Source organism: Ipomoea nil, unplaced genomic scaffold (genome assembly GCF_001879475.1).
Source record: "Ipomoea nil cultivar Tokyo-kokei standard unplaced genomic scaffold, Asagao_1.1 scaffold2845, whole genome shotgun sequence".
Classification (NCBI taxonomy): Eukaryota; Viridiplantae; Streptophyta; class Magnoliopsida; order Solanales; family Convolvulaceae; genus Ipomoea; species Ipomoea nil.
The window spans coordinates 8,508,787-8,535,899 of NW_017619273.1; the positions used below are offsets into that span (position 1 = coordinate 8,508,787).

Here is a 27,113-nt window from a genome sequence, read left to right on the forward strand (position 1 = left end):
TTGTGGATGACTTTACCCGTTTTATTTGGTTTTATCCGATGCGCTTAAAAACTGATATATATTCCATATTTGAACGGTTTCGGTCACTCGTTGAGCGCTCGTTCTCACATAAAATACTTTCTATTCAGTCTGATTTAGGGGGAGAGTATAAGAAACTTCACTCTACCTTTGAGTCTCTTGGCATTCGTCACAGGCAGTCCTGTGCATACACACATGAACAGAATGGGCGGGTAGAACGCCGTAATCGGCACATAGTTGAGACTGGTTTGGCCCTGATGGCTCAGGCGTCTGTTCCATCTCGTTTCTGGGACTATGCATTTGAGACTGCTGTATACTTGATTAATAAAATGCCTACCAGTGTCTTAAACAATGAGTCTCCTCACTCTCGTCTGCACCGGTCTCCTCCGTCCTATTCCTTTTTGCGTGTCTTTGGGTGTTTGTGTTTTCCTTTATTACGTCCCTATAACCGTAATAAATTGGAATATCGTTCTTCTCCTTGTGTGTTTTTAGGGTATCCTGACTCTTTTCGTGGCTATCGTTGTCTGAATCCTGTCACTGATAAGGTCTTTATCTGTCGCCATGTGCGATTCGATGAGTCCATTTTTCCTTTTGCTGGATCTGTTGCTTCGCAGGTGGTGTCTCGGCCTCCAGTGGTGCCGTGGGGTGTTGCCCCCATCGTGCCTGTCTCCTCTTCTGTTGAGGAGCCTGTAGATGATCCGCCGGTTCCGGATATGCCCGCGGGTCCGGTTGACTCTGTCTCCACTGAACGGACCGTTTCGGCCGTTCCTAAGGCTTCTCGTGGCCGACCTCGTGGTAGTAAGAACAAGGTGGCAGGTCCGCCCTCTCATGTTATGGCAACGAGGAGTCGGGGCCCGCAGCAGCATGTGGCTCTCGTTTCTGCTACTACAACTCCCGAGCCGACATGTTACTCTCAGGCTGTGGCGCATCCGGAATGGCGTGAGGCCATGGATGCTGAGTTTAATGCTCTACTGCAAAACCAGAATTGGAATCTAGTCCCGTACACTCCAGGTATGAATGTTGTGGGTTGCAAGTGGGTGTTTCGGGTGAAACGGAATGCTGATGGGTCTATTGAGCGACATAAGGCTCGTTTGGTAGCCAAAGGTTTTAATCAGGTCGCTGGTAAGGATTTCTTTGAGACTTTCAGTCCGGTGGTCAAGCCAACCACGGTTCGTCTTCTTCTGTCACTTGCTCACTCCCGTGGTTGGTCAATTCGCCAGCTGGATGTCCACAACGCTTTTCTGAACGGTAACCTGGCGGAGACAGTGTATATGCATCAGCCGCCTGGTTATGAGGACAAGTCTATTCCTGATTATGTTTGCCATCTACAGCGTTCATTGTATGGACTGAAGCAGGCTCCTCGTGCCTGGTTTACCCGATTGTATGACTTTCTGATCTCTGTTGGCTTTGTTCCGTCCAAGACTGACGTTTCGTTGTTTATATATTCTGTCAGTGGTGTGCAACTTTATTTTCTCGTGTATGTGGATGACATTTTAGTCATGGGATCGGACTCGAGCCGTGTTGATGGGCTTGTGGCTCAGCTGGCGCGTACATTTAAGATTCGGGACATGGGACCCCCGTTTTTCTTTCTTGGCATTGAGACGATGTCACTATCTGATGGTATTCTTCTGTCTCAACGGCGTTATATACAGGATATTCTTAGACGTGCAGGCATGGTTGACTGTAAACCGGTTTCTACGCCTATTTCGGTGGCTCGGTCTGATGTTGATGATTTTACTCCGTTTGCTGATCCTACTCACTACCGTAGCATTGCGGGTGCACTTCAGTACCTGACGGTGACTAGGCCGGATTTGTCTTATGCGGTTAACAGGCTTTGTCAACGCATGCAGTCGCCCACCACTGCTGACTGGGCGGTTATGAAACGTGTTCTGCGGTACGTGAAAGGCACTCTTGGTATGGGTCTCTGTATTCGCAAGTCGGAGTCTCTTGCGTTGCATGCGTTCTAGGATTCGGATTGGGCAGGTAATCCGGATGACCAAAAGTCTACAAGTGGGTTTGCCGTCTTCTTGGGGTCCAATTTAATTGCTTGGTCTTGTCGGAAGCAGCGGACAGTGGCGCGGTCCTCTACTGAGGCCGAATATAAGGCACTGGCTGATGTGGCGGCGGGGTCACGTGGTTGGTTTCTTTGCTGCGCGAAATTGGCTTTCCTCCAGACTCTGCGTCGGGGCTGTGGTGTGATAATCTGGGAGCAACATACCTCTGTGCTAATCCGGTTTTTCATGCACGAACATAGCATGTTGAAATTGATTATCACTTTGTTCGAGACAAGGTTGCCAAGAAGGAGTTGCAGGTTCATTTTATTTCCACGAAGGACCAGCTAGCTGATATTTTCACCAAGCCACTTGCATCTGCTCGGTTTTCATTGCTTCGGGACAAGCTCAATATTTCGAATGCTCCACCTTGAGCTTGAGGGGGAGTGTTAGGACTCTAGTATTAGTAGTCTAGTAGAACTCTTTATACTTGTCTTCTATATTAGTATTGTACAGACTATTATTCGTTTCAGTTAATCAATACAATCCTCATCCAAACGACATAGTAAGCAATATATGATATTTACAAAGCTAATTTTTCATTTTAAAAAAAATCAATCTAATTATTAATTATAATATAATTTATAAATGGTTTTTATAAGATTGTGTAATTACATACTAAATTATAATAAAAATAAACGTTAATTTAATAAAAAATTGTAATTGATGATAAAATGCAACAATGTGATAATATTATCACAAAATTAAATGTTACACGCGAAATTAATATATGATCAATTAAAAATAAAATAACTAAATGTGATAATATTGAAAGTAAAGTGGAATTTTGCCGCAAAAGTTCTACTATTCTGCTCAAGAGTGGAAACAGAATACAATTGCTTTTTACAATCATATCTTTCTACATACCCATTTCATAAACCATAAAATTTTCAGAAGGCAATTTGCGCCCACCATTTTTTATGCTTTCTTATTTCCTATTCATACTCGTTTTCAGCCTAGTGATGAATGTGAAATAAGTTTCAGGATGATAGAATGTGTGAATTAGATTTCTTAACTTGTATATACATGAAGATTAAGATTTAACCTGTGAATTGATTGCATGACTCGCGATTTATTTCTGCATAGTTCTAGGGGTAGAGTCATGTGAGTTTAGAATTAGTCCAGTAAATTGGATCACTTAAGTATTAATATTTTTTTTTTTAGTAATTTGGATGTAGATGTTGAGCTATACTCGGATGTGTGTTATTAAGAGTGATGTTTATTCGAGGTCTCTACCCTCCTAGTGAATTACTCTGTATAAGAAGCTAAGAGCTTCTCCGGCTAGGGATCTTTCAAAATTTCTTATGCTTTAAGGGAGGTAATAAATGTATTGATTTCCTAACAAATTGTAGGCAAAGTAAAAGAGTGAACAGTTACTGTACGTGCTTATCATCCCCTGAATAATTTGAGGGATCAATTCTGGCTTGATGCTTTTGGCGTCCTAATCCGATGATTCTCTTTGAGTCTTTTGCTGATGTATCAAAAATAATTGTTCCTAAATTAACCAATCATATCCCGTATCATCATATATACCATATACTATTGATAATAATGTTTAATTATTCTTTCTAAAAGGTTGAATCCTAACTCTAAAGGCCCCCCACAAAGCATTTGGGAGAATGTAAATCATGGTAACTCAACTGAACATGAACTATAGATGCTAGACCTTTGCTCACAGCGCACAAGGAGCCCCCCTCACATTGAGAGATTGCACCCACACTGCCGCGGGTGAGACTCAATCACTTGGCCATTCTTTCCAACTTTCACACCAGTTAAACTGCTCATGCAGGCAATAATAATTTTTAATTATACTTGATACTATTGTGGGAGTACATGATGATGAGCGGTATAATTCTCCCAAACGAGAAGTTATATGTTCAAACCCAGTGAGGACAGTATTAGTAGTATTCAATATATATATATATATATATATATATATATACACTAATGTGTAACATTAAATTCTCTATTGAGTTATCTGTGTGAACATGAAGGTACATGAGGGTAAAAATTCCTTTTCTCCCCAAAAGGTTGAATTCCACACTGTCGATGTTTAAACATTGATCTTTTCTCTTAAATACTGTCTACTGGATCAGTGAGTTAAGTCCATTCGAGCATATGAGGGTAAAAGTCCTGTATATATCTACTATCTACTATACTAATAGAGCCAAAGAGAGTTATCTACTATATATATATATATATATATATATATATATATATATATATATATATATATATATATATATATTAATAAGAGCCAAAGAGAGTTATGCCTATAATGGTCAGATTGATCAGATTTTAATTTTTCCTTGAGATTTCCTAATTTATCCTTAATTATATGATTATCCGTTAACTTTCCCGTTAAATATTATTTTCTCAGTTAATTTATGTTAGTTGACCGTTAATTTACTCATTAATTTCAATAAGAAAGGTCTTAGGTTCGAACCTCATCCCAATCAAAGTTGGCATAATTAGTACTTTATTTTACTCTTATTAAATAATTATTTAGTCCCAAGACCTTGTGGTATAATGGCACTCGGGTTGGACTCCCATATGGGAAGTTGTGATTTTGAGCCTCAGTGGAGGTGTTATTGACATACCACATTGAAATAGAGTCAGTAGCTACAACAAAAAAATAATACATATGCATTTCTTTAATTTAGAATTATGTGCCTACAATGCCTTTTTATTCAAAAAAAAATTATTCATTATTAATAAACTAAATAAGAGAAGTAATTTCATTAGTTATATTATCTTTATTTTTCTCTAATATAAAATTTCTTTACATTCAAATTCATCAATTGATTATATTAGCTACATTGTCCCTACATGTCTTTATTCAAAAGAAATTATTCATTATCAATAAATTAATTAAGAGAAATAATTTCATAAGTTAATGGCTTTTTGGTAAATGGTTGTTAGCTGTTAGCTAATTGTGTTAATTAGAGGGTATAAATAGTTGATAACATTAGCTGATTGTAGAAAAGTGTTTGGTAAATTAGCTGATAGCTGTTTGGTATAATTTCTTTTCTCAAAAAGCTAATTGAAAAAGTTGCTTGGAGTAGCTTTTTGAATTTTAGCCTTTTGGAGGTGCAAAAAGTCAATTAACCAAATATTTATATTGATATTTTAACTAATTAAATCAAACAATTAATAGTGGTCAAATAAGTCAAAATTGGTCATTTTTTACCAAACAAGGCCAGTTGTGTTTATTTTGCTCCAATGTAAAAATTCTTTACATTCAAATTCATCAATTGATTATATTCACTACATTGTCTATTATTTTTTTTTGTGCACTATTTTTTTAATTAAATATCAAAGTTATAATACAAAATAATGCTATATATTTTACCAAGTATTTTATTAAGGCCATGAAAAAATTTAAAAAATATAATTAAGCAAATCATATTAACTACTTGAGGGTGTTGTTGACAAATAGAGTATTCAAATCACACAACAAATTGAAGTTGGAAACTATATCGCAATGTTCTTGTTTGACAATCAGTAGTTAGCGTTAGCGGATTTAACTAGCAAATTATATCAACGGTTGGTAAAAAAATATTTGAAAATTTTAGTTGTTTAGATTAACATGTAAAATGACCTAAGGGTAATAATAATAATAATAATAATAATAATAATAATAATAATAATAATAATAATAATAATAATAATAATAATAATAATAATAATAATTGTTTTTAAAAAATAATAATTTAATAAAAGAAATATAATAAAAAAACAAAACAAAACATATGGGGAGCAGAACGTTCGGCTTCCCTTAGTTTTGCCACTTTTTCTACATCGGTGGGAAAAATTGCATGTGAGTCTTGAGCTCCTTAAGGCTCCAATTTAAAAATTAAGTTTGCCCATCCGTTAATGGGCAAGCAGTGAGCCACCGAAACTGGCTCTTGTTATTCAATGAGTCGAAATGGCTCTATAGTAAACTTTTTTTTTTTTTAATATAGAAGTGTTTTGGTAAAATCATTCTAAAAAACGCTAAGTGAAAATATTGTAAATTGCAATTTTTGTATTTTCAGTGGTTTGGAGCAAATTGTTGCTTCAAACGGTTAAATAACCAAACACTTTCTTTAGGATTTGGGTTACATCATATTTATCAATCGTCCAATATCTTTGGATTACATTATAATTAAAATTTTTACAACTTCATCTAAATTCCTTAAATTAGGAATTTCTTTATCTATAATAATTTATTAAACAATAATGATTGAACTAAATGAACACTAAGCAAAACACCTAAAAGACTGGTATCCTTGATTCCTTCATTGATTTTGTATATATGTGCATTCATTAAATATATTAGAACTATTTGCAACAAATTAAAATAATTAGTTACTATTTTAAAAAAATTAGTAACAATTATAATTAATTTCCTATATTACATTGTATTCATATATTATATGAGTTACATATTTAAATTATAAACAAATTTGACTTTAAATTACTTAGGTATGAATTTGTATTGATATACTTTTAAATATTTATTTAACTATAAACATTAGACATTAACTCATTCGTGTCATGCATGTGTAAAATTAAGTATTATATATAGATAAGAACGGAGCTTGATAGTGTGGTGGTACGTTACACATTTTGAGGCGGGAACAAGCTGTAAAGCGAATAATTATATTATTGGACCCGACACAGATTGGTCTACCACGTAGGAATTTCAGAAAGTCATAACAAATGTGTTTTATGTGGTTTTAGTGAAGAATGAAGAATCCATCTTCCATTCTTAGCCTGTAGGTAGACCACCAAGTCAAACTTTTCAAACCTCTGACCAGCAAATAAAAAAAAAAAAAAAAAAGTTTATTCTGATCTCTAGAAATTTTCCAAGTCGTCCTTTCCCATAATTATATAGCCGCTTTCTCTTACCACCTTCCTCTTCATATCATCATATTATATATATATATAGCTAGATTATTAAGGGAGATCAAATTAAAGAGAAAAAAATAATGGAGGGTGATGAGATTGAGGTGCCCAAGTATTTCTTGTGTCCGATATCGCTTCAGATCATGGCGGATCCGGTGACGGCGGTGACAGGAATAACGTACGACCGGGAGAGCATCCAGCAGTGGCTGTCCAGGGCGGAGGAAGCTACGTGTCCGGTGACGAAACAGGCGTTGCCGAGGGACGCGGAGTTGACTCCCAACCACATGCTCCGCCGCCTGATTCAAGCCTGGTGCATTGCCAACACCGGGAAGGGGATCGACCGCATTCCGACCCCCAAGTCGCCGCTGCTCAAGTCTCAGGTGCTGAAGCTCATCCGCGAGACCAAGAAGCCCACGTTCATGGCGGCGCTGGGGAAACTGGATTCGCTGGCGAAGGAGGAGGATGAGAAGAACAGGAAGTGTATGGGAGAAGCCGGGGTGGTTAAAGCCATGGTTTTGTTGGTTTTGAGGTGTTTTAAGGATGGGAGAGTTGAAGGGGTTGAAGAGGGGTTTAGGGTTTTGTGTAACGTGTGGTTATGGAGTCCCATAAACAAGGAGGTGGTGGAGGAAAACCACCATGATCTTATCCAAGCAATTTTCTGGGTTTTGGGGAGTGAAAACTTTGGGAATTTGGCAAAAACCCATGCAATAATGGCCTTAAAAAGGGTCTCATCAGTATCAGTATCAGAAGTTACGAGTTCTATTCTTCTCGAGAAATTAACCCCAGAAAACTTCCAACAACTAATAAGTCTCTTGAGAACCAAGAAGATCTCTCCACAAGCCACAAAAGCCTCCCTCCAAGTCCTCATCGAAGCTTCCCAATGGGGGAGAAACAAGGTGAAGATAATTGAATCCAACGCCATTTCAGAGCTCTTGGAACTGGAACTAAGCAACCCAGAAAAGAGGGTAACGGAGCTAACATTCCAGCTGTTGGCCAGCCTATGCTCCATCGCAGACGGGAGACAAGAGCTGCTGAAACACGCGGCGGCGATCGCCGTGATCTCGAAGCGGACGCTGAGGGTGTCGGCGGCGACGGACGAGAGCGCGGTGCAGATTCTGGCGATGATCGCAAAATGGTCGGCGACGAGAGAGGTGGTGCAGGAAATGTTGAGGGTGGGGGCGGTGTCAAAGCTTTGCATGCTTCTTCAAGCTGTGTGCCAAGTGCATTTGAAGAAGAAAGCGAGGGAGATATTGAGGTTACACTCTACAGCTTGGAGCAACTCTCCTTGTATACAAATTTATCTCTTAACCATGAATGCTAGGTAGTATTTTTTTTTTATTTTATTTATAAATAATATATGTTCCAATTAACAAATTACAAAATCTTCTTTTATTTTCTTCCTTGGAAATTTATATATATACTATGCTTATGCTCGAAAAGTAGAGTTGTATCTCTTATTTTGTAAACAATGCAAGAGATGATGAGTATATTATATGTATAATCTATCCGGTCAAACACAATAAACAATTCGATCTATATAGTTATGAAGGGATACACACAAACAACCGGTCTGGATTACCTAGACACTTTTAGCCTAGTGACTAACGTTACAACCATCAGAACTCTCCTGGCTGTTGCAGCTACTAGGGGATGGAACCTACATCAATTAGATGTTAACAATGCTTTCCTCCATGGTGATCTCCATGAAGAAGTATACATGACCCTACCACCAAGGTTTGTTGCCCCAAAAATTGGAATGGTTTGCAGATTAATCAAATCCCTCTATGGCCTAAAGCAAGCCAGCAGCAAGTGGAATGCCAAATTCACTACATAGCTGCTCCAACTTAGTTTTAATTAGACAATTGCAAACCCTTCTTTATTTACCAAAGGTACAAGTGAGAAGTTTATTGCACTATTGGTGTATGTAGATGATGTGGTTCTAGCTAGTCTAGGCAAATTGCAAATTCAAAAGATCAAGGAGCACCTCCACAATGCTTTCCAAATCAAGGATCTAGGTTCACTAAAGTTTTTTTTTTTTTTTTGGGCCCGGAAATAGCTAGAAGTAAGAAAGGCATTTGTATTAATCAAAGGAAGTATGCCTTGGAGCTGTTGGATAGCACTGGTTTTAGCAAGCCAGTCAGGTCCCCCATGATTCCCTCAACAAAGCTAAGCAAAGAAAGTGGCACTAGACTAGCAGACAGTACTCAGTACAGAAGGCTAGTAGGAAAGTTCCTGTATCTCACCATTACAAGACCAGACATCAGCTTTGCCACACAACAGTTGTTTCAGTTTTTGGATTGCCCTACAGACATTCACCTACAAACTGATCACAGAGTCCTTAGATACATTAAAGATGCCCCTGCCCAAGGGTTGTTCTTCCCAGTAGCCAATCAACTTCATCTGAAGGGTTTTTCTAATTCAGATTGGGCTGCTTGCCCAGATACTAGGCGTTCAGTCTCTGGATTTTGCATGCATGTTCTTGGGATCAGCCTTGATTTCTTGGAAAGCAAAGAAGCAACTAGCTGTGTCCAGGTCATCTTCAGAGGCAGAATATAGAGCTATTGCCAAAGCCTCATGTGAAATACAATGGCTATGTTATTTCTTCAGAGGCAGAATATAGAGCCATTGCCGCAACCTCCTGTGAAATACAATGGCTATGTTATTTGCTGAAGTCATTAGAAGTTAATCTCCATTCGCCTGCTACCTTGTTCACTAACAGCAAATCAGCTATGGCTATTGTTGAGAATCCCATATTTCATGAAAGGACCAAACATATCGAGTTGGACTGGCATCTTATAAGGGAGAAACTGAAGAATGGAACTATCAAATTGTTGCATGTTCCCACCACAAATCAACTAGCTGACATTTTCACTAAACCTCATGCTCCCACTACTTCCACTGCCTTCGTATCCAAGCTTGGTCTACATAACATGTACGTACAGCTTGCGGGGGTATTAGAAGATCTTAATCAAAGTAGTTAGGCAGTTATTATTTTCTGTTAATAGCTGTTAGTGTTCAGTTAGCTTTCATTCTTCCCTGTATATAAACCTTATTTGGTTCCTAGTTTCTGGTGATGAATGATACTCTTCTTCCTCATAGTATGTTATTCTTCCCACCAAAATCTTCACATCTACATGCATAAACATATCTTCGTATTTATCGAGTTATGCAAAAATTCAAAAAGATACATATATATCTTCTAGACATGATACGAAATTTAGACAGCAAGTAAAATAAAACTTACATTTATGTTGAGGCCGAGATAAATAAAAAGTATTGTACCGATCACAATCAGTAACTTGTATATGCTTTAATAACCAATCTCTTCTGGCCTTTGATGCGCTAAAATCACACACCCCACTTTGGAGAGATACATATCTTCTCGTGCCAAATAAATCATGACTAATAATAATTTGGTATATTTAAATAAAATCATTATTAAGAATATGAAAACAAACAGAATAGAATATTTAAATTCACATAATCACATGTACAACATGCACAATACATGCCACGACATCATGTAAAAATTCGCATGAAAATCTTCTTGTACATTAAAAATGACAGAACCAAAATATTTCTGTCATTCTCCCATCAACAAATTCGGAATCTCATTTCAAAAATATTATCGCGATGAGAAACTGTTCTTTCACGCCTGACATCTCGTCTTCAAAACTTTCAAGGCAAGATCAATGATCACACAGATTTGAATCATTAAATTAAAGACTTATAAAAAAAAAGTGAGTACACGCCTAAATATGTCAAATGATACAGTTTTTGTTTCCTTATTTCTTCTGTATTTTTGGTTGTATCTCAAAATATTACAGAATGCACGTATTTTCCCAACAATCTATAAGGGGTTGTTTACCAAAATAGAAAAATAGAAAATTTTTTGAAAAAATAGAGAATTGGAAGAGTGGAAAAATGAAAAATAAAAAAATTATTTACTAAAATTCTCTCTCCAATTGCCTAACTTTATTCCATTCTCTAAAATTATGTACAATTTTAGAGAACTTCATTTCAGACTTTTCTAAATGGGAGAATGGAAAAAGCATGGGTGAACAGTGCTAATTGTTGGGAGGTCGGCTGTTCAGTTCCTGCATACGCCCAAATTCTATTGCTTTCCACGGCTTCTTCCTTCTCATTTCTTTCCTGTACGTTTTTTTTTTGCTTTTCACTGCTTCTTTGTTTTCCCCTCTTACGCGCACATTAATAATTAATTAATTAATTAATAATAATAATAATAATAATAATAATAATAATAATAATAATAATATTATTATTATTATTATGTACAAAGATTTCTTCTTATTATTATTATTATTATTATTATTATTATTATTATTGTTGTTGTTGTTGTACAAATGTTTTAAGGGATGATTGTACTTTTTAGTATTAGTATTGGTGTACAAAATTATTTAGTATTAGCGTATTAAAATTTACATTTAGTATTAGTATATTGAACTTTTTTATGTGATAAAACGAATTATAAAATTATTTTAAAGAAAATCATACTGTATTATTTAGAGAAATGAAAAACTGGAGGAATGAAGAAATAGAAAAACGAAGGAATGGAGAAGGAAAGCTGGAGAAATGGAGAAATGAAGAAATGGATAACTTAAAATGGAAAAACGAAGAAATGAAGTAAACGACTCCTAAGTCTTTGATGATTCAAATCTATAAGTCTTTAATGATTCAAACCTATGTATTAAGACCTAAATATCTCATAGGTCTTAATCGGGTATCCATGTTGCTTCTTTAGGAAGACTAAAGGCTTATAAGAAAGTGAATACAAGTCTCAAGATATCAAATGATTTAGTTTTTGTTCTCTTATTCTTTTTTTTTTTTGTATTACTTTTTTGTTGTATTTCAAAATATTACAGAATTCATGTATTTTTCAACACTTAGTGATATAGATTCATTAGATTGTTGATTAAAAAATAATAATAATGATGAGAACAGGTCAACATAGATCCTTGCCGTTTAAATGCATTATTGAAGCCTCAATCGGCTGATACTAAACCATCATCGTATCCTAATTTAGAAAACAACTAAGGTTTCTTTTGACTTTAGAATATCGTTTTTTTTTTCTTGACGATTTCTTCTTTTCTATAATTTAGATTAATTTTTTTTAAAATGTGATAAAGAAATTAAAAGTCTGGCTTCAACCGAAAGTTGGGTGGGTCGCTGTAGTTTTAAATGGCGGCATGGCAATCGTAGAGGGGCATTTGCTCCGTTGTAATAATTGACTGATCTAAGACCTGCCCTACTCTAAATGCCAATCACCATATATATAACGCTCACTGCATGTTGGATACGTTTAGAGTTGACAAAATCTAGAGAGAGAGTCGTTCATATGTGGCGGACTCTTTCTGTGCGGATGTGCAGTTGTGTGCATTTGTATATATTTGGTGGTGCATCCCTTTCTAAGTACACTACAGTCTACAGATCACTTATAAGTGCATCATACTCTAACACTTGGTACACCACTAAAATATACATAATGCAGAAATTATCAAAATGTTATTGCATTTTTTCTATTAGTGCATCACATATCAGCACTTTGTGATACACCCTAATTCACTCAAAAATGCACCATAGAGCACTTATAAGTGCGTGGCACCCCAACACTTAATGCACCACTAAAATATACATGACGGGCAAGAAATTATCAAAATGCCACTACATTTTTTTCATTAGTGCATTACAGCCGAACACTTTAATTGTGGTACATTTTTTTTTTTTTTTTTTTGAAGTCAATTGTGGTACATGATAGGCTCAATTTATGCCTACACTTTTAATAGTCTTTTGCTATTAGCTTATTAATGTGAAGAAGCTATTCATAATGTTTCATTGTTTTTATTAGAATTCTAGTATTTCATGTTTTGCATTTATTTGTACAATAATTGATAAAATTATATATATATATATATATATATATATATATATATATATATATATATATATATATATATATATATATATAGGGAAGGGTTCAGGTGCAGGTATAGCTTTCCGTGCGGTTGTGCGGTTAAATCTGAGCAGTTGATCAAATTTAGATCAACGGCTCAAATCAATGAAAAAAAAAAAAACGCGTGCCTGGAACAAAGAAGTATAAGCTAAGGTGCACCTTAAGTGTTAGATCTTAATCACGAACTCACGCACTTTAAGTACAAAATCAACACACATTAAGCACAACCTCACACACATTAAGCACAAAACTCACGCACTTTAAATATTAACTCACAGACTTTAAGTTTCAACAACTACTGACATTAAGTACAAAACTCACGCACATTAAGTACAAAACACACGCACATTAAGCACAAACATCACGCACATTAAGCACAAAACTCACGCACTTTAAGTATTCACTCACAGACTTTAAGTTTTAACAACTATTCACGTTAAGCACATCCCCACGCACATTAAGCACAAACCTCACGCACATTAAGCACAAAACACACACACATTAAGCACAAAACTCACGCACATTAATCACAGATCCGCTCACCTTAATTTTGACTTAGATGCAAAAATTATAAAATTGCCACCGCGTTTTTTTTTAAAACTTTGATAATCCTGGACGTTGATTAAAGCGAGATGAATGGCTCAGATTAAACCGCACAACCGTACCTGAAGCCCTCACTCGCACGAGAACCTAAATCTATATATATATATATATATATATATATATATATATATATATATATATATATATATATATATATATATATATATTTTCAAATACAAACTCTCCTTAAAATATAAACTCTCCTTAAAATACAAATCTCCCTTAAAATACAAACTGTGTGCATGTAAGTATGTTAATGTGTGCACGAGCTAATTCCAGATATTGTTGGCAGTGTGCCCAGTGTGCATCTAAGTATGTTAATGTGTACACGATGGATGGTTATGATTTTTCTTCCTACGTGACGTGTGCATGAAAGTATGTTAATGTGTGCACGAGCTTTGATGGATGGTTGTGATTTTTCCTCATACGCGCTGTGTGCATGTATGTATGTTAATGTGTGCACGAGGTGATCTCAGAAATTGTTGGCAGTGCGCCTTGTGTGCATGTAAGTATATTAATGTGTGCACAAACTTAAGTTTGTATTTTAAAGGAGGTTTGTATTTTAAAGGGGTTTGTATTTGAGTGCAACCATATATATATATATATATATATATATATATATATATATATATATATATAGAGGCGGGTTCAGGTGCGACAGTGTCTTACGGTGCGGTTATTTCTTACGGTGCGGCAACACCAATAGTTCACCAAATATGCACCATCAACGTTAGGAAATACACCACACAAAACAGAGTAAACAGAGCCCTGCATCACCAAACACACACCATTAGGTGTGAGTAAAAACACCATACACTGTTCGGAAATACACCATTGGGGGTGGTGAGTTATATGGTGTGTTTTTTTGAGTCTGTGGTGTATTTTGTGATGTTTTATTACATTTCATTGGGGTGTGTTTTTATTACACTGTTGGTGCATATTGTTAACACTGTTGGTGTATTCTGGAATTTGACCGCACCGCCGCACCGTAAGACCCCGCTGCATATGAGCGCTCTTCTATATATATATATATATATAGGGTGCTTTTCTGGTGCACATTACACTTATTGTGTGAACTTGTGCACCAGCATGGTGCGGTGATTTTTGTTGATCCAACGGCTCACAATTACAGTGCACCTTTCGGGATGTACCTGCAGAACACATAGGCGCAGTGCATGGTGTGGTGATTTATGAATTTTGAATTGTCGATTCTTTACACCTACCTTCCCGTGCATGTTTAACGGAGGAAGTTTGAGATTGGCGGAAGGTGACGGGAACACAGGCCTTCTCATGCATGATTATCGGGGGGAAGTTTGGGATTGACGGAAACACACGCGAGGAGTTCCGGCATAGCGTATTTCGAACTGCCGGTATCATATATATCCTTAGCGTGTCTTGCGCCGGGCAGAGCGTGTAGCGACCGAGAATCCTAGCCGGAGCGACCGCTCCGACGTGCGACCGGTGTTTACTGGACGGGAGCGCCACCCAGCACCGATGATGAACCCACCGTGTGTACTGCCACCCCTGCGACCACCCAGCGCCGATGATGAACTCGCCGTGCCACCAGGTTGGTGTATTTCGAACTCCAGGACCCAGGAGTTCGAAGCGCAGTGTCCGATGATGAACTCGCCGTGTGTACTGCCACCCCTGCGACCACCCAGCGCCGATGATGAACTCGCCGTGCCACCAGGTTGGTGTATTTCGAACTCCAGGACCCAGGATTTTTTCCCCTTGTTTGAAGAGTCTAGTGTAGTTTGAACTCCAGTACATAACAAAATGGTGTCATCAGGTTCGTGGCTTTTTTTTCCTTGTTGGAAAAGCGCAGTGTCTTCCGTACTACAACACATAGCAAAATGGTGTAGGGTGCTCCTAATTTATTCCAAAAAAAATGCACAGTGCAGATGATGTGGTGTTTAAGCAAGCTTCTAGTTTATACAAAAAATTGCAGTGCAGGTGATGTTAAGTGTAGTAATTAGCCTATGAGTGAACTACGCTTGGAGTTGGGAAACAACCAGACTAATTTCGTAGCCTGTTAGTGAACCATGCTTGGAACTGAAAACCAACCAGAATAATCATGAGTGAAGAATACTTTTCTTGTTGGCATTAAGAATGATTCAGTTGAGTCAGAATGGTAGTTCGCATTGCAATTATACCCAGTACACTCACTTTACAACATTGGAATAGAAATTGTATATACATGTTTGCAAGTTGTACCCATTGAGTTAACTCTAATTGATTGTTACTGCAATTTGTTTTCTCATGAAGTAATTTATCATTTATCATATTAGATTGGAAAAAAACAAAATAAAACAAAAGACAATATTAGAAATAAAACTGTACTGCTGTCCTGTTCGGTTATTGTTAATGGACAGGGAAATGAAATTGGAGCCATTATCAGTAATTCTCTGAGACTGCAGCATTATAGTATTAATAAGGTACAGAAGGTTATACAATAACGTCTGTCATATGACAAAAGGAAACACTGTTAATTTAGAGTTGTCTATGTTTCTCTGCCCCCGGATAATTGCTAAGACTAATTAATTTGGAGTTGTCTTGCACGGTTTTAATAACGAGGCTGAACGCACCGCATTTTAATTATGCTGTGTTGTATCTTGAATGCCATTTTATGTTTGCATTGATATTACTATAAGTTGGTTGTTGGTGGTAGACCCATCAAACTGGCAGGTTTTCTTTACTGGATTTTCCCCCTCATTTGTATTATGTGTGTGTTTTCGTCCACAGGTGCCCATGCGAGCGAGGCGGGTGTTCGTGAACTACTAGCAGAGCAACCCACGTATTGGTGTCCGGCTGTGAACAACGAAATCACCCCGGTTGTTGGGCGGCGTTTCAGTACATTGGACGAAGGCATCGACTTTTACACGAACTACGCACGGGTCTGCGGGTTTGATGTGCGGCTCTACACCATGCAACGGGACCGTGACGGGGAGACCGTGATGCGTTATTTGGTATGTAACCGGGAAGGCATTAAGGGTGGTGGTAATAGCAAGCCTATTTGTGCACACGGGGATAATGGAGGTAAGAGGAAACAACGAAGAATACGGATATCTAACAGGGTTAAGTGCAGAGCCCGGATATGTTTTAGAAAGGTGAGCAGTGGGGATTTTGAGATAACTGTGTTCGTTGAGGGACACAGTCATCGTATGTGTTCCGACGCATCGAAGTTATTTATGAGAGTTAACCGAAAATTGGATGTGGCACACCAGGCGTTTGCAGCAAACTGTGTTAGAGCGAATGTTGGCTCCTCCAAAGGTTTCAAGCTATACAGGGAGGTCACCGGGTCATACGCAAATGTTGGTGCGACGGACACCGAGTTCCACAATTTCAAACGGGACCTCCAGGTATATGTTGATGGCAAAGATGGTGAAATGATTATAGAGAAGTTTAAGACGAAGCGTGCTATGTGTGAGAACTTCTTTTTCGATTACGACCTGGACGAAGAAAACTGAGTTGCGCGACTTTTCTGGGCTGACCACATTGGTCGTCGCAATTTTTCGTTATTTGGCGACACGGTCTCATTCGATGCTACTTACGGTACAAATAGGTATGAGCGGTACGCTTGTCGTTTGGTTTTTTTTTTTTTTTTTTTTTTTTTTTTTGCCGTAACTCCAGTGCATGCTTAGAACACTGTGGTGCATGTCGCGCGCTTGTTTGTGTCGGGCTTTATGTTTGTGTGGTAATTAATTACATCAAATGCACACTCATTTTCGAATTCTGATAATGAGTATGATAAATTAAAGTTAAGAGCTACTAATGATATAATTGAATCATGATACAGCCCAGGTTTTGTTCCATTCTAATTCGGGGGGGAAATTGTTGAACTTTTGATCTATTAATCTTTGGCATAGGTGAATAGGTGAACCCACAAGTTGCATTGATGTAATTGAGTCAAAATGGATGTATCATGATTAAACTATATATAATTAATAGATCATATATAGCCATCGTTTTTTTTTTTTTTTTTTTTTTTTTTTTTTTTTTTTTTTTTTTTTGTAGATTATATAGTCGTGTTAACGTTGTAAATTGCCGATTTTGATGAAGGTACAATCTGGTGTTTGTTCCGTTCACCGGGGTGGACCACCACAAGCGGTGCATTACTTTTGCTGCTGGGTTGCTCACTAAAGAGGACGTTGAATCATACACGTGGTTATTACAGAGGTTTAGAACTGCAATGCGTTCTGTCCCATCATGCGTGATCACTGATCAAGACCCGGCTATGAAGATTGCTATTGCCCAGGTTTTGCCAGATTGCCGACACCGTTTCTGTATGTGGCACATTATGACAAAGGTGAACGAGAAAATTGGGTCTGACTTGGTAAAGGATGTGCAGTTCCGCAATAGGCTAAACGGTATCGTCTGGAACGAGACCATCAGTGTAGGTGAGTTCGAAGTGCAGTGGCATTTGATAATGGAGGAGTACAACCTAACAACCCACCGCTGGTTCACCAAGTTGTACATTGAAAGGGAGTTCTGGATCCCTGCATATTTTACTGATTTGCCCATGAGTGGGTTGTTGCGCACTACGTCCCGATCTGAAGCAGAGAATAGCGTTTACGGGAAGTGTTCCCGACCCCACTTCAGTTTGCTGGAGTTTTATATGCAGTACGAGAGTGTACTGGAGACCCAGCGTTACAAGCAAAGCAAGTTAAACGCTGAGAGCGAGGGGTACTTGCCCGATTTCAAAACCCCCTTGGCGCTTGAACGGTATTTGGCGCAGAAGTTCACGATAACAATTTTTTATGAGCTACAACAAGAAATTGAAGCTGGGTGTTTTTATTATCGAGTGGTTGGTATCCGTGAGGAGTGGGAGGTCATCACTTACGACATAAGAGGGGAAGGCACCGCTACCTACACTGTGCAATACACCCCGGTAGGGAATCATGCATCCTGTAGTTGCAAGCTATTTGAGCGGATGGGGTTAGTTTGTCGTCATATGTTCTTAGTGTTCAGGGATGCACAAATTAAAAGCTTGCCGTTGGAGTATGTCCTTCCACGTTGGTGTAAGCAGGTTGGAGGTGTTGTATGTTGCCGGCAGTGTTGCGATGTTTCTTCTACGGACTCTGGACCTAGCCGGATATGGAATGCGATGCACACATGCGCTGCATTGGTAGGCAGCAACACAGAACGACAGTCACGACTGGTGCAAGTATTAGAAGATCTGAAAGGGGAATTTCTGAGTGCTGGTCCACACGTTGTCCCTACAAAAGGTAACAATGCTGCTATCGTGGCTTTATGTGGCGTTGCACCCCCAGCATCCATCACCATCAAGCCCCCTGCTCAAGCTAGAAACAAAGGGACGGGCAAGCGTATTAAAAGCCAACGTGAGTTAGCTGTTTTGAGCAGTGCTAAAATAGGGCGTAAATGCGGTGTGTGCGGCGAGTACGCCCGTCATAATGCTCGTAGTTGTCCCTATAAGTAAGCAGGTGTTGCGGTACTGTCAGAATAACAACTCTATGGTTGTTGTTAGAATTGTGCATGTTCCGAAAAACTTAATGTCTGTTGCTTTTTTTTTTTTTTTAATGAATTCCAGGTTTCCTCTATTTAAGCAAGTTTCTTAGTAGGGTGTTTTATTGGGTAGGAAACTGTGAAGTTTATTGTCCTGTTTGAGTTCATTATTGGGTGTGCATTCCAGGTTTAATGTTTTTGTAATATTTCCCACTTTCCCCCTCCCCATGGGCATCATGAATGCAGTGCTTTTTAGTTCAACCAATGGGTTATTGGCAATAAATAAACAAAATAAATAAAACGATTCCGTGGTCATATAAGCTTCACTGCACACTAAAAGATGAGGTAAGACGTACTGCGTACACAAAAATAATGTTCTTCTGTTTCACAACCCTCAGCTCCTTGACTCCGCAAATCTATTACAAAAAATTAAAATTAACAGAAAAAGGAAATGAAGAACAAGAAACCACTGGAGTGGTAAGATTAGGTAGACCCTTACATGTTATTATCGTTGAAAATAATAAATTTATGATCACTAAAAAAAGAATGTGTTGCACCACTACCGTACTAATGCTAGTGGCTTTATATACAACAAAAAAATAACATTATCAAGTTTTTTTACTGTCCCATTCTGCGTTTCCTACCATGGTACCGTCGTGGACGTCCCTACCCATGAAGCAACCGTTCCGATCTGATGGAGTCGTACTCCCCCACCCATGTGACAATGGTACGCATATGGATATTTGCCTCACTTAGTAGAATGTTATGCAAATAACGCCTGCGCAAGTTCAGAAACAATGAAGCGTCCCCTGCTTGTAATCCAGTGTACCATTTTGGGCAGCGGTCCCCCATAAACGACTCCATATGGCGCATCGTATATATTGCCGATTCTGCGCCGCACGTGGTTTCCCCTCATACCAACGGCATCCTCGTGGGAGTCATGGACCTCAGTTTTAGTGCACGGACTGGCTGATGTTTCGTTTCAAGGTATGCCGCAAACAGGTCAACCTGCAAACAACACCGGATTACAATATGGTATGCAACGGTACTAATCGGCAGGGGTAACGACTATGATTGCACGGGGGTTACCATTTTGCTCGGAGCCTGCCCATACATTTGGATTCCTGTGTCTGTCGGTGGTGCACTGTCAATGATGTCGAAGGCGGGATGCTTGAAATTGATGCTCATGACATAGTAACGGGCTTGGTGCATTATTGCAAAAATATACTGCCATGTTGTACAGTTATGTCACCGAAATTGTGTATATTAAAGAACATTTTATGCACAGATCATGTCCTTACCATGTCTACCGTGGCCACCCCCACGCGCCCTACAGCATGGACCTCCGCATCAATACGGCGTGTGAACCACGAAAGCCTTTCATTTCTGCTAGCAGCAACATTCACGACAGCCCCAATCTGCACACCATCACAATGTAGTAAAATTAGAGTTGGAACAAACCATGTAGTCAGGTTCAAGTCCCAGGCATGGTACAATTTTTTTTTTTAAAACAGGCGCACCGAACTGCCCATGGGTAATTTCATGCTACATATAAGGTTATATTGCACAACTACTTCGGCCGTACTAATTTTATCACAACGACAACTGACATATACATATTTTAAAATACAAAAACATAAAAATGCCCCGGGCCCCTACACCCGTTAGTGCTTTTCTAGGTACATACCGTAACGGATGTTGTAAAGAACAAGCGTGAAGGCACACTCCGCCCCCTCGGTCTCTCTCTCGCATTCAGCACAAGACACCAAGCATCTACTACCACTTTGGAGACGTTCGTACCCTCCTTTAGCGTGTGCAGGTTAGTCCATATCGCTTTTCGATTAGCATACTCGAACAGTGCTTGATTGCTATCAAATTAAACATACATCGGTTGTTACACACAGTTTACGAGGTTGCGTCCATATCCCTACATGTGGTGTACTCTACTTACCGGTCAATGTGCGGTGAATTAAAAAGCCACATCCAGACAACATATATTGGCGGTAGTGGAATTGCCGGGTAGCCCGACGCTGTGCTGAAAAAAAAGCCAACAGGCTCGGGCCCCCGATCGATGGGCCTTTTGCCTTTGCGGTCTGCCCTTAACTGAGGTGGTGACTCCGATATGGTGGTCCTGTCGGGCGCACGTAGTAGAACCTGCATGATAAACCGTACGTGTTAATAAAATTGCACCAGACTGAGATGCATTCACATAACAATTTATCAATCCAGAAAATCACTATCTTCACAAATCAAAACGACAATAAAATCTCAGACCTACAGATCACCAATGATACCTGCGCAGTGGGCGTCACTTCATTTGACGGTCCAGCCGTGGTACCTTTCTCCCGGTGCATTGCTAATTCTGTCGTGGCCCTTGGCCTGGAGCTTGGAACGGACGACGGCTGCAACAAGAAGTCCGTGCAAGCATCAGTAATTGATCTGGACTGCACCAGAACTTGAATACATTCACATAATGCACAGTGGAAAAAAACGCAGTTTACTTGTCATCTTTTTCTAGCATGGTTGTAAAGTGTATACATATAGTGTGTACAGTGGATTTGATTTCCCCAGTAGTTAATTTATTTTTGGTCTCTTGGACATAACCATGACATACTATATGTTTAAGTATATATAGTAATTGAGTTTGTATTTAAACATGGATAAGCTACACCCATTAGTCACAACACAATTCCGTGCACTAGTAACACAGCTACATATATGCATATATATGTAGGTGGTTAGTCGTGCACTTTTAGGTCGCGAATGCACACTTACCTCACCAGATAAAAAATCCCAACAGATACGTATATATGTAGTTGGTTAGTCGTGCTGTCTTAGGACTAGAATGCACACTTCTAATGCAGAAATGCACACTAATAACAGAGCTACATATATACATATATATGCAGTTGTTTAGTCGTGCACTTTTAGGTCTCGAATGCACACTTACCTCGCTGGAGAAAAAATCCCAACAGATACGTATATATGTAGTTGGTTACTCGCGCTGTCGTATAGCTGGAATGCACACTTCTAGGGCAGAAATGCACACTAGTAACAGAGCTACATATATACATATATATATGTAGTTGGTTAGTCGCGCACTTTAGGTCTCGAATGCACACTTACCTCACCAGAAAAAAAATCCCCAACAGATACATATATATGTAGTTGGTCACTCGTGCTATCTTAGGACTGGAATGCACACTTCTAGGGCAGAAATGCACAGCTATCAAACCCCCCAACCCCACACTCATTAGTCACAACACAGTTCCGTGCACTAGTAACACAGCTACATATATACGTATATATGTGGTTGGTTAGTCGTGCAGTTTTCAGTCTGGAATGCACACTTACCTCTAGTTTGTGATCATCTAAACTGAGATACTCCTGCACCAATTTCCTATACCTAACCACCATAGATCTGCAGCATAGATGCTTTCATCTAATTTAACTATTTCATTCATTCTTAGTTTATCTAAGACAGCAAATTCTAATAAAGTAGAAGCATCAAGAAATTATTCTTTTGCTGCTAATGCATGGCTGGTGGATTACATCTATAAAACCCACACTTGTATATTTGTAAAATTTGCTAAAACCTAATGAATGATAAAGCCAGCAAGATATTATCATAACCAATTATCCCTTCGCCATTTGAGTTGAAATCCACTACTTAGGGAAAATACCTAAAGTAACACGGTGTTACTTGGTGTCACAGCTATCAAACACCCACCATCTTTGAGGTACCATGACAAACCTGGACAGTTGGTGTAATCACACCAGCCGTATCCACCACCAGCGGTGCTAGTTCTTGCGTCATTCCCAGACTAAAGCTCGGTGCGTCCCACTCCATCATTGTCGTGGTGGAGCCCCCCCCGTGCGGTGTCTGCACAAAATAATAGGACCCCCACATTAGCAGCACACCCCCCGTTTAGAAAAAAATAGGTTCTACTGCCACAATACACTTCCCAAACCAATATAGCACCCCCCCGAACCTGTATAGTTGGCAATGCTCTAGCCCGCGTGGCTTCCTCTTCTACTCGGTCCAACTGCCTCAAAAACTGTGTACTCTGCCACACCGCATCCTCCAGGGGTGCGCGCGTTACTTCCGGCGTATGGTGAGGTGCTCCCTTTGAGTGCTCCGCGATTAGGGGAGCCAGTATACCCGCTACATCGATGATTTGTTGGAAGTCGTGATGCTCGTGAGCCTCGCTAGGATTCCTGCGGACCTCCTCTGCAACCCTCACAGCTAGAGAACGAAGGTCTGTTGCCATGTTTGTGAACCCCTGGGCAAGCCCCTGCATGTGACCACAAGTTAAAACACCCCACCCACATGCCACCCCCATTAGTCCAATGATTATGCATACCATCGTTTCACCCGGAGTACGGTCAGAAAGAACGTGGTTACCCCCTAGCCGGCTAGAGGACTGAGGCCGTGAGGTCGATGTACCCAGATCATGTCGTCCGTGTGAGGCATCCCCTGCAGACGTTGGACGTGCGGTAGGCGGAGGTGGTGCACGAGTCTGTGGTCCATCCTGCGCGTGCATTACAATGTTATTAGTGAGGGTGTTATTATAACCCCCTGTGTACGAGGGTGTTTGCCATTGAGCTAATGTGGACTTGTGAACGCACCTGGAGTGACGCACCGTGTGGTTGACTGGCGAGTGGAGTCCTTCTAGTAGTCTGACGCGGTGGCCGCGGTGGTGATTGATGCAACGGTGCATCCACCAGCCCGTTGCCAAACCCCCCCGCTGCAACCTCGCGTTCCTCCCGTGCTTCTAACCCCTTGGAAGTCCACCCATGCGACACCGGGGTGGTTCGTGGGACATCCCTTGCGCCTACAACGACCCTGTCAACATATAAGAGCTGCACCACAACATTTACACACATTAAAACACATATAACAAACAACACATTCATCCATGAGTCGTACGAGATACATAACTTACAATCAAGAATAGTAATGGGCCTGGGAATTTCCCCCGAGTGTTCAGAGACCACCTAGCATGGGTTTTTGCCAGCGAGCGAAGCAGATACCCACACCAATCCAGCTCCTTAATCATTTTCACATCATTAAACATGTGAACGGTTCTTTGATTCGCATACCCATTCAAAGTGCTTGCAACGAGGGTGCTTGCTACTATCACGCAGAAATGTCGTTTAAACCACATCCCACCGTTTGTGTGAGTTAACACCCTCGTAGTCAGAGCTTTCACAGTGATATTTCCCTTCCGCTTCTTAACATTACTCCGCCATGCCTTCAAGTCGGGGCCCACTACGTGGGTATCGCGCTCAGACATCGTAATAGTCCCATTTGGGAGCCCAAGCACACTCGCCACATCTTCGTTCGTGACACTTATCTTCCTCCCGTAACCCAACTCCAAGACCATTTGTCCGGGGTCATAGTTTTTCGCCACCCAATACCCGATCCATGAGGGTAATACCTTTGCCCGGAGGCCCAGCAGCCCCCCCATGCCCATCGCAATAACATCTTGTTTCTGTCGTGGCGTCAGTGATGTTACCAGGCGCACGAGTTCCCTCGGACCCCCCCGTGTCTTGATCTGGGGTAACGGGCCTGCACCCCCTTCCTGTACCTGTTCATGCGTGGGGGTGCTCATCGGTCCACCGTGTTCTTCCTCTGCTGGTTCTGCGTGCTCTTCCTCTTCTGGTTCACACGGGGAGGTGTGGTACTCCACGTCTGCATCGCTGTCGTCGTCGCTCAACATGATCGGTTGTCGGGCGTCACCACCTTCGGCACCACACACAAAACCATGGGTAGTACACATATAACACGGTGACTGTAGCAAATGAGACTTGAACAACCAGAATGCAATTTGGAATTCATTATAGAAATAAAAGAAAATCAAAAAACAGAATAAAAAAAGCAAAAAACGACCTTTTAGCTAAAGATGAACTAAAATTGTATTGTTTAATACAAAAATATATTTAAATTATAAGGGAGCAGGGCACATGGTTAGGTTGTTGCAGACTATCTTTATGGTCTCATAACAACACATGTTGTTTCGTTGGCTACTTACATTATTATTTAATCCAGGATGTCAAACACTGTACCCATCCTCTTCAAGTACAAATTACTCATTAAAACCTCTAAACATATTTAAATATAACATAAGATCCAATTAAGTCCAAGGTTTCTTCTGAACCTAACAGAATATATTATGGCAGTGGCGGGCCCAGAATTTTTCTTCAGTGGGGGCAAAGAAGCAAAGGAAAAATAAATTCAAAAATGTTCAAATACACATAAGATTAAAATACAAAATACATTATAAATAACATTCCTCTACGCTCTTTCAAGTTCATCTATGTTAAATTCAATACGAGGCCTTGCACTTGACACTTCGGGACTACCCTCACTAGATGAACCCTCAAAAGTTGATTTTCTTTTAAAAAAATTTTCCATAACTGAACCAAATTTCCAACAAACGAATAAGATATTAATTCATGATTTTTGCTTTAATAATGCAGCTTGAACATTGCAAATTGCAGTGCAGTGCCAACTGAATATCTAGAATGTGTAGCTTGAACATAGGCAATCATAAATTCATAATAGTCACACTTGTTACCAAACATTACAAATTGCAGTGCCACCTGCCAAGTATATTAATTAAACACATTCTAGATGCAAATTGCAGTGCATATTGGGATAGCTTACATTCTAGATGCATCCAACAAACGAATAAGATATTAATTCATGATTTTTGCTTTAATAATGCAGCTTGAACATTGCAAATTGCAGTGCAGTGCCAACTGCCAGCACAGTAGCAATATCTAGAATGTGTAGCTTGAACATAGGCAATCATAAATTCGCAATAGTCACAATTGTTACCAAACATTGCAAATTACAGTGCCAACTGCCAAGTATATTAATTAAACACATTCTAGATGCAAATTGCAGTGCATATTGAGATAGCTTACATTCTAGATGCAAATTGCAGTGCATATTAATTAAACACATTCAAGATGCAAATTGCAGTGCCAACTGCCAAACTACAGTGCAAATTGCAGTGCAGCTTACATTCTAGATAATTAAACACATTCTAGATAATTAACCACATTCTAGTTTACATAATCACAAATTCACAATGAGCTTTAATAATGCAGCTTTAATATTGAGATAGCTAAAAGGAAACACTGTTAACGTCTATGTTTCTGAAACACTGTTAAGTATGAAGTGCAATCAAAACATTAGTTAGGACGTTCTAAAAAATAAAGCTTCAAAATGATCATAAACAGATAATAATAACAGTTAAACTAACCATCATTGCAACAACCACAGAATAACCACAGAATTGAGAAAACTAAAAAGGCACAATACACCTTTGACTTTTCCTTGATATCTAGCAATGAAAATTGCCCAAGTGGAAGAAAGATAGACCAAACAGAACTAAAATTCTTATTCTCTCTTCCATGTAACAAGAAATCTCAAGTGCAATCTGCGAATTTTTAACTTTGTTATCCTCAATCTTTGTGATGTGAGGCATTATCTAGGGGGGAAAAGTTCAAAGATGAGCAGTATATAGTCCTGATGTCTGTAATTTCACAATCTTGACTTGAACGGTAAAAAAGATTATGAGCTATGGTATATCTTCGTTGGATGATTGCACTTAATTAAAGTTTGAGATTTAAACTTCTGTAGTTTTACAGGGAATGTTGCATTCAGGATTCTGGAAACTATCAAAAGTGTAAAGAGCAGAGCCTTACAAGATATCCTTAATGTGTAAAACTAACAGGCTTTGCAGAGGATTTGCTGAAGCTTATACGTACTACTTGTGCACAAGCACTTCCAACAATAAAAAACCAGAAGCACTTGAGGTAATTAAAGTGCAAAAGATTCGGATCATACTCACCTGCCACATCCGAGCGGTACGACCCCTGATGCCTGGCAGCAACCCTAGAAGCTATCTCGGAAGAAGTCCTGCCGACACCCCCCACCGCCGTCGAATTCGACAGACGGAGGCTAGGACGCCGTCTATGTGCCCAGGACCCCGACACCACCCTGCGCAACCCATGCGACGGCGGAGTCTCAGGCGCCAATTGCCGCCTCGGCCTACCACTCGATCGAGTCATCAGGCGGTCGGGAACGCAGGCTTCGCCGGAGA

At 39.5% G+C, this 27,113-nt stretch overlaps 2 protein-coding genes across 2 annotated transcripts; both read left to right on the top strand.

Annotated features, from left to right (window-relative positions):
* The first annotated feature begins 6,989 nt into the window (after window positions 1–6,989).
* Window positions 6,990–8,451, top strand: LOC109159981 (E3 ubiquitin-protein ligase PUB24-like). Its single transcript, XM_019308101.1, has one exon. The coding sequence runs from the start codon at window positions 7,043–7,045 to the stop codon at window positions 8,282–8,284; it is 1,242 nt and encodes a 413-aa protein (XP_019163646.1). The 5' UTR covers window positions 6,990–7,042; the 3' UTR covers window positions 8,285–8,451.
* Window positions 8,452–17,722: 9,271 nt separating this feature from the next.
* On the top strand, window positions 17,723–18,970 carry LOC109159935 (protein FAR1-RELATED SEQUENCE 5-like). The gene has a single exon (XM_019308049.1). It carries the CDS (start codon window positions 17,723–17,725, stop codon window positions 18,968–18,970), a length of 1,248 nt encoding a protein of 415 aa, XP_019163594.1.
* Window positions 18,971–27,113: the final 8,143 nt, after the last annotated feature.